The 9,222-nt window shown below is 42.9% G+C and overlaps 1 protein-coding gene across 1 annotated transcript; it reads left to right on the top strand.

Moving 5' to 3' along the window:
* The first annotated feature begins 464 nt into the window (after positions 1-464).
* Positions 465-2,694, top strand: LOC6566823 (protein sister of odd and bowel). The gene is made up of 2 exons (XM_001993189.3): positions 465-1,717; positions 2,060-2,694. Exons 1-2 carry the CDS (start codon positions 465-467, stop codon positions 2,490-2,492), a joined length of 1,686 nt encoding a protein of 561 aa, XP_001993225.3. The 3' UTR covers positions 2,493-2,694.
* The last annotated feature ends 6,528 nt before the right edge of the window (positions 2,695-9,222 follow it).

The raw sequence follows: 9,222 nt of genomic DNA, 5'->3' as shown, positions 1-9,222 counted from the left end.
ATACAAAAAATCGAAGCACATCAACAACAATAACAATAACAACAACAACAACAGCAACAGCAACAACAGCAGCAGCAGCAGCAGGCGTTGCATCTTTGTGCCCACGGGCGAAGAAGACTCTGCCTCGATATCCTGCTGTGTGTGCGTGGATCAGTGGTTCAGTGCATTTGGCTCTTTTTATGGACGCAGCGAAGCAATTGACTGCCGCTGCGGCAGCTGGCAAGCACGACAACAACAACAGCAGCCACAGCTGCAACAACAACAACAATAGCAGTAACAAGACCAACACCATGCAAACGTTGCCACAACGAGGCAAGACAACAGCAACAGCAACAACAACCACAACAGCAACAGCAACTGCATCCGACGCCTGCATCAATAAGTCACTTGCAATAGAAGCAACAGCAACAGCCACCAGCCGAAGCAATCAGAGCAGCAACGGCAGCAACAAGCAGCAAACAGCAATGACAACAACAACAACAACGACAAGTGTCGAGCAGCAGCTCAAGTGCAGTCAGCAGAAGACAGAAGCCGAACAGCAATCACCAGCAGCAGCAGGCAAAGCAGCAACTAATGCAACAGCAACTGTTACAGCAGCAACAACAGCAACAGTTGCCACTGCTACCAAATCCAGTGCCGCAGCAATGGCCGCTGCAACAGCAACAGCAGCAGCGGCAACCAATGATCTGGCAGCAGCTGCTGCTGTCGTCCTCTCACTACAGGGCACCATGGTCAGCAGCCTACAGCAAGCGGCATTGCTGCCGGCAAATTCAGCGGCAGCAGCAGCACTCAATTTACAGGCGCTCGAATCGTATTTGGCACTGCAGCGTCTCACTGGCAAATCGGATGTGTTTCGCTTTAGTAGCAACAGCAACAGCAACAGCAGCACCAACAATAACAACAACAACAACAGCAGCTGCAATGGCAACAGCAACAATAGCACGCTGAGCAGCAACAACAGCAACAGCAGCAACAACAGCGATGCTGAACAGAATGCAACATTGCCAGCACTCATTGATTTAGCCAGCATAGAGCTCAAGTCTAGCTGCTCGTCGAGCGCCTCCAGTGTCTGCACAGCCGTTGTCAGCTCACCCAACGCCAGCAGCAGCAACAACAACTCTAGCAGCAACAACAACAATACTAATAGCAACAACAGCGGGAGTGGAAGCACATCGAAATGCATTCCACCGCTACCATCGATAAGTACCGTTAGCGCCGCTGTTGCCGCTGCTGCCGCCGCTGCCGCTGCTGCTGCCAATCAGCAGGCAGCGTTGGATTGTGCCACCGCCGCTGAATTGGCCGCCGAATGCGATTTGCCGCTGCTCGACGGCGAGGATGCGTTGTCCTTTGAGGCGGGCGACTTGGACAGCAGCTATGGCAGTTTCATCTTCAATCCAAACAGCTTTGGCGCCACGGAAGCGGACACATCACTGCACTCGCTGCAGGCGACCATGTACCAGGACAAGCTGAGTGTCATTTCTGCTGCTGGGGGCGGTGTTAGTGGTGCTAGTGGTGGTGCAGAGGATGCGGCAAATAGCTCAACAGCAGCGGCAGCTCAACGCTCCAAGAAGCAGTTCATTTGCAAGTTTTGCAACCGCCAGTTCACCAAGTCCTACAATCTGCTCATCCACGAACGCACCCACACGGACGAGCGTCCCTACTCCTGCGATATATGCGGCAAGGCATTCAGGCGACAGGATCATCTGAGAGATCATCGGTGAGAAAATAAATAAATAATATTTAGCTAGACGATATCGATCACTAAAACTAAAAATCGCTAGAATATCTCAGATGATATTTTTTCTTTCGATCATCAACCGATAAGCTATTTTGTTAATCAGGAGAAATCAAATTAAAAGCTTAAAAAAACAAAAAATTAATTTGAAATATAATTTGTGTAATCTAGAACCAACAATTATCAAATATCAAAAATTAAAATTAGAAAAGTAAGCTGTATTTTTATTCATTAATAGATGCTGAAAATAAGTTAATGATAATTTTTGCCAGTCTTTCCATTTCAAAAGTGTTCTAAGTCAATTTTCTTTCTCTTTTGCCACAGATACATCCATTCCAAGGAGAAACCCTTCAAGTGCGCCGAATGCGGCAAGGGTTTCTGTCAGTCGCGCACTTTGGCCGTCCACAAGATACTGCATATGGAGGAGTCGCCGCACAAGTGTCCCGTTTGCAATCGATCCTTCAATCAGCGCTCGAATTTGAAGACGCACTTACTCACGCACACGGACATCAAGCCCTACAATTGCTCCTCGTGCGGCAAAGTGTTTCGGCGCAACTGTGATCTGAGGCGTCACAGTCTCACGCACAATCTATCGGCAACGGGTGGTATGGGCGGTGGCTTAGGTGATCTGTTTGGTGGCAGCACCAGCAACGGTTCCAGCTCCGATCTGGGTGTATCCATGGTTCTGCCCAGTTCAACGGCCGCAGGAGCGCCAACTCCTTCAAGTACACGTGACTTAGTTGCCGTCAGCGATTGAACTCAATTCGACTTCCCCACCTCTCTCTCCGAAGAAAGGTAGCGACCCTTTTAAATCTCATTTGCAGCTCTCAAGAATTCGAATCCCTCCACAAAATGTGTCTGATCTGTGTTGCTTGTACTCGATGCCTTCAAGTTGCTTACAGCTTACAGCATTTAATTTTAGTTTTAGCTTGTGACTAAATAAAGTTAAGCTAATGATATTTTTAGCTGGTAGTTTATTGAATATTTGAAGCATAGCAATAGGACGAAAGTTTGACTTTATTTGAATATACATATAAAACTATAGTTATAAGTAAATTGTGGACTTTTATCGTAGTTTCGAATAAATAACATAGCTTAATGGAAACTCATTTATATAAAGTGTTTTATTCTTTATCGCCTGGAAGGAGCTTTGGTAAAACTGAAAATAAACTTTAAAAATACGTCTCAGAAGCTTTTAATTCAAGATTGGGGTCCTGCCAAATATGAAGGTTTTATTTTTGGAGAAATTAAACAAAAGCTGTATGAAAACCAGCTGAAAAACTATTGTATTTTTCTTTCAGTAGATACAATAACTTCAATAAGCTAGACAAAATCAATAAATGTTTCTCTGTGAATAAGTGATAATTATGCAAGAATAAATAAATTTACTTTGAAATTATACTATTATGACTTTCAATTAATTTACAAGTTTTGGTATTGGAAACAAATCGACAATGAGTCTATAAGGTTGGGATAGGTTCTGTGGGGATTTCTTTGGAAAGCACCATCCTTTAAGAAAAACGGAAACTATAAATCAATTTTGGGCCCAATTTCTCAAGTATTCTCGAGTGCTTCCTGTTGTGCACCTCTTGTGCATCCCGTTGTGACCCCGTTCCATCCATGTCATTACACCCCCACCCACCCAGTTGTAGTTTCTCACATGTAGTTAACACTATATAAACACTTGTAGCAAACGAGAAATCAAATATTTGTAGCGATGTTTATCGCTCGAGTGCCAACAAGGGCAATTAATGTACCATTAAGGTGTACAAACTCCATCCACAGTCCAAACAAGCCTTTGACAACAGAAATGAACAGAAAACAACAGACGACAAGAGCAAAGAGACAAAGAGGCCTAGCGACTACTCGGCTCGACTTGACTATTTTCCCACCAGAAGTTTCTACCAGAGAGACAAATGAACGTTATCGCCTAGCCAAACAATGTTGAACAAGCCAACGACACGATTTGTAGAGCAGGCGCTATCATTGCCGTACCGCCCACCCAGGTGATGAATACCTACATGGCAGAGTTCGGTTCTCAGAGAACCGAGAGCGAGACGCTTTTGCAGAATTGTGGCCAGCTGCCAGCTGCTAGCTGCCAGCTCGAGTTGCCACAAAGTTAACCATCATTTCTTTTATGATCGACAACACGAAAACGATGCAAGTTCAAAAGCTGATGCCGACCTCTGTGACTGGTTAGGGTAGCTCCGTCTCTTTTTTGCAGTTCGGTTCGCTGTCTCGTTTGGCGTTTTTTCGTTGCGTTTGTCAATCGTTAAACGGATCAATGTAGAGCCGCCTGGAACGACACAGCGGTGTTGCATTTCCTGCGCCAGCTTCAACAAACCAATTACAACGATCAAACAACAATTATGGTACACAGCTCTTGACCAGCTTAAGACCTGCCCACCACCTTGCCCCGTTACCCTTTTCCTAACCGTTAACTCTTCACTTGCTGTGGCAACAGTTAAACACGAACTGCGCACGCTGCTCTCTGCAAATATTTGCGCGGATATTGTTCTATTCAATGGAACAAGCACGGAACGAGACATGTCCCAGCACCGACAACGTTTTGGGCCATTAGCCAAAGAGCTCAACAGCGGACAGACTGTGGACTACACTTGAAAAAAATATGACCAAAACTTTAGAAAACTGCCCTAATAAATTATCATTATTATTATTTCTTTCGAATTTTAAGTTTAGCAATATTTTATACTAAGCGATAAATTATTTACGAAGCATATAAATTGAAAAAAGAAGAAACACTCAAAACACGTTAGAAACGTGAAGCAAAATACAAATCCAACAATAATTTAACTTTATCCATATTTATGCAATTTATAGAGAAGAAAAACTTCCGCAACAGCAAAATGTTTAAGGAATCTTTCTGAAATATCTAATTATTTCTGAAATATCTAATTAAGATGTGTTTCCCGAATTCGATAATTTCGTGGCCATATTTGGAGTTTTTTTGAGTGCATCGACGACAGACTCCAGCTGGAATGACTGCTCTTCCCTCGGCTTGGGTTACAGTTTGAAGCAGCGTCTCTGCGAATTGCCGGCAATTTCACACTTTATGCGCGACGGCTTCATTTCCAGCTCCAACTCCAACTCTAACTCCAACTCCAGCTCCAGCCTCGAGTACCGAGGTCCGAGCTGAAGCGGTTCGAGGCGCGTGCGGGCGAGCGGATGTTTAAACATTGAACGCTGGGCCTGGGCCTGAGCCTGGGCATGGGCATGGGCATGGGCCCGGGCCGGGGCTCGTATATTGATGGGAAAATTATGAAATTCATTGTTTGTGTTTGACTAATAATTATGACAGCAAACGCATTGTCGTCATAAAGCCACAGAAACAGCTACAGCGAGACTAGGAGTGAGCGCACTAAATTTCGCTTTGAGGTTTCCGCAACGCCCCATTGACAATGTCCAGAGTGACTTTGGCCTGGACGCCATTCAGCTCTCTCGCACCGACTGACTCTAATAAGCCCATCACTAACCAGCAACAGCAGTGGCAGCAGCAGCAACAGCAACAGCAACAGTTCGATCTGCAACAACAACAATGTTGTCTAGTGCTGAGGCGTGGCAACTTTTTTTTGGTTTGGTTTGGTTTGGTTTCTTTGAAGTTGCTCGCAAGAGTTGAAAATATTTTCGTTGTGCTTGTGAAATTTTGTTGCGTTTCCCGGAACCAACGCAAAAAGCGGAACGTTCTTGTTGTTGTTGTTGTTGTTATTGCTGTTGGGTTTTGGGTGAATGTGAATGTAAATGTCATGACGCTGACTATATGAACGTCTGGTCTGGGCAGGCCAGTTAGTTGTCGGCACCATTTGCTTTATGATTTGATGTATGTGTGTCTGTGCCCGAAGGAGGCCCCACCAACCCCGACAACCCGTCAAAGCGCCAATACTGACGGCACCTCAATAGGGAACGAATTCATGTTTGCACAGCGCTGATGTGCGTACACTCAAAAAAAAAGTTGCAAGTAAAGTCGAAATTTGGTAAGATCATCAAATATAGTTTTTGACAATTGCAATTAATTTCAATTTGCATTAATTGCACAAAATGCGTTTAGTTTTGACAATATTATGGATCCGTCCGAGAAATCGATTTATTGCTCAGCATTTGTACATAAATTTCGAACAAAAATCGTGTTTTCCAATTGAATTGAAATATTATGCCGGAGGTCAAACTGCGATTACAAATCGGTTCAGACAGTTTGGATCCGTGGTTGGAATTTTATATTAGGTCATACTTTCTTTTGAGTGTTGGTCACTCGCTCGCAGGGAAGAAGACCAACCGGAGACCGCCGCTGGCGTTCCCACTTCCCTTCTCTTCACCAACACCAACACCAACACCAAAAACACCAACAATACCAACAACAACAAAAAGACACAAACTCTAACTCAAACTCAGAGTTGGACTTCAACTTTGACGAGTTACTGCGCCAACGTTTGACGAAACGTAAATTATGCGGCGTTCTTGTGCCTAATTAGGTGTCGTATCGTAAACGTTTTTATATATTGGAGGCACACACACCAAGTTGATGGGCAGCCAGAGGAAGACGCAATGTGTTGGCCAGGCAAACGTGTTACCAACTCGTTCGAACCACAAGAGGAAAAGGTGGGAAAAGTTTTAGACATGGTTGCAAGCTGTAAAATTTTTAACAAGGAGTATATTGGGGGTATTGCGATTATCTGTGAACTAACTGAGCTACAGCCGTATCCAAGGTCAACACATTAATTATCATAAGAGCATAAAACGGTTCTAACACATTTTCTGAATGCACAAAGTCCAAAGATGGGATCTCTAACCTCATTCAATTTCCCATAAATTAGAGTACGAACAACGCTTTGATGAAGATAGAAAGTTGTAATTGATTTGATCTGTTCTTATTGAGTTTGCACTGGTCATATATTTTGAGAGAGAGTTTTATTGATCTCAACTTGCTGACATCTTTTTTATTTGTATATAAGTTAAAGATTTAATCAGTGGACCAAGGAGATCTAGATCATCAACTATATATTTGTTTTCTAAGGAACAGATTCGTGGCATGTCAAGCTTCTAGATTAAATAAAAATTCAGCTGGAAGTTAAAAACTATTAAGTTGTTTCCATATGTCTTGACAACGTAGACTTTTTTAACATGACTCTCTACCTCTTAGTTGGCTTAGCTTGGCTGAGACATGTAAATGTAAAGTGTACAACAGATTTGCCAAACGTCCATAAAGAAGGAGAGGCACAATTTCTGGAACTGGCAGCCAACTAGTATTCTCTGTGGTCTCTGGTATTCAACTGCAGTACGCTGCTGTTGCTGGAGAAGAAAAGCTGCCGAAACTCGTGCAAATGAATAGATAGACCTTGCTTACGCAGTGCTTATACAGTATGCCTAGGAGAGGTAATTAGATTTTATTGGATGGTGCAGTTTATGCCGACGGTAAAGCTTGGCCCGGGGTTATGGATGGAAAGCCAAAGCGGGTATATTCCAAGGTATGCACACTCTTACAAATATATATACATATATATATAAATATAAATATGTATATATATAATATGTATTTGTGTGTGTGTGTGCTTGTAGTACCTTCTAAATATATACCCTATAACTGTTGCGCCTTGATGCAGCCGACTCGGTTGTTGGGCCGCATTTTTTATGACACTCAGGGCGCAAATGTAAACAAATGTGACAAATGTTATACGGCTAAGTATTTCAAGTTGAGAGTAGTTTCTACAATATAATTGACAGGCAATGAGCTCTGCAGTTTCTTTTTTTTTCTTTTTTTTTTTGGATAATCACACTCTTTTCCTCTGTCTCTTTCGCTCTCTCTCTTTCTGTTGCTCGTCAGTATTTGCCCTGGGCTTGTTTGACAAGTTCGCGGCACGTAGCACGGAGCAGTCGCTGGCAACGAGTTGTGTACTACACATAATCATCAAACAGAACTCACAACTGAATAGAGAAACAAGTCAGATAGTGAAGCAGCTTATCTCCTAAAGAGAGACAGAGAGAGAGAGAGAGAGACCACCTATATATATATATATATATATATGTATATGTATATATATGCTTGGTTAAATGACTTTTGGGTGCTGATAACAACTCAGAGCTAGAGCAACCCACGACTAATTGATGGGGCCCATGCAATGCGGTTCGAATTAAACGAAAATCATTTGCAAGCAGCAGCAGCACCCAGCCCCAGCAGTGACACTAGCACCGGCACCACCTCCAAACACCACCCCCTTCAGAACTACCTCGGCGGTAGTCGGCTTGATTAGAACCAAAAACAATCAAACAACAACACAAACACACACAGACACACACATAGCCACACAGACTTCAAAAGCATTTTGCCGTCAATTTGTCATTAACGTCATAATATAGTGACAAGATTGCTTTGCACGGATATCGTTCGGTGGGTTGAGCAGTCTGCCCCATTCTCTACCCTCTCAAACCTCTCCCTCTCTTTCTCTCCATCTCTCTCTCTCTCTCGCTTTCTCTCTAGGGCTCCGCCGCCCTCGTCTTCTAGTACTTATTTGTCAACAAATATTGAGTTATGCGTCTGTCTCCCTGGCCAAGGTGTTGTAATAGCCGTCAGTTGTCGTTGTTGTCGGTGTTGTAAATTTCCGTTCAGTTTGCACTCGCTCTCTCTGTCCCACTCTCTCTCCCTCTCCCTCTCTCTCTCTCTCTCTTTTTTTCTCTTGCTTTGTGTTAGCGCAATCATCAAGTAAAAAATGTCACATTTAAGAAATATTTTTGTACTTTTTTGTTGTTGTTCGTCTTTAGGACTGGTCTACAAACTGAATTGTGTATTTAAGGATTAGCAATGTGTGGGATTTTTGTACGTTTTTCCATGTGAATATAGTCGGTCTGGTTCTTTAATGCTAGGCGCATATTTGGACAAGTGATTAATGGGCCATTAGTGAAATCTTTTTGGCTATTTGCACATTAACTCATCAACACACTATGTGCGGGCATTTCCCTTTTCTCTTTTTCTGTTAGTGGTGCAGTAAAATGTGGCATTTACAGGTTAGTTTTTCCAACACTGTAAAATTATTCAAAAGTAGAACAAGTGAATAAAAGCCAAGTTTAATATGAGACAATATGCTAACAACAATCTTCAGTACTAAAACATGTGTAAAAAGTCACTTATTCTCTACAAAATATTTACTCTACTTCAAAGCTGAAATCAGATTTTCATTTAAGATATGCAAAAATAGGTTGTTTATTTTTAAATGATATAGATAACAGATATAGCAGAGAGCACCCCACATAAACAAATCGCCAAAAGCGATAAATGATACACGATAAACGGCAATCAAAACGAACTTCAAAACATTTAACGCGCTTTGCCCGCCCCAATGTTGATTTAATTATCACAGCATGGTTGCCATTGCCACAGGGGCAGCAACCCCTCAAAGAACAACAACAGAACTAACCCTGCCACAGCAGCAGGCCCATTAGCAGCAACTGTTTCGCATGTAATCTATACCGTGCCACGC

Source organism: Drosophila grimshawi, unplaced genomic scaffold (genome assembly GCF_018153295.1).
Source record: "Drosophila grimshawi isolate 15287-2541.00 unplaced genomic scaffold, ASM1815329v1 contig_1377, whole genome shotgun sequence".
Lineage (NCBI taxonomy): Eukaryota > Metazoa > Arthropoda > Insecta > Diptera > Drosophilidae > Drosophila > Drosophila grimshawi.
Note: the sequence above shows the minus strand (reverse complement) of the source record. Positions and strands in the feature narration are given on the sequence as shown.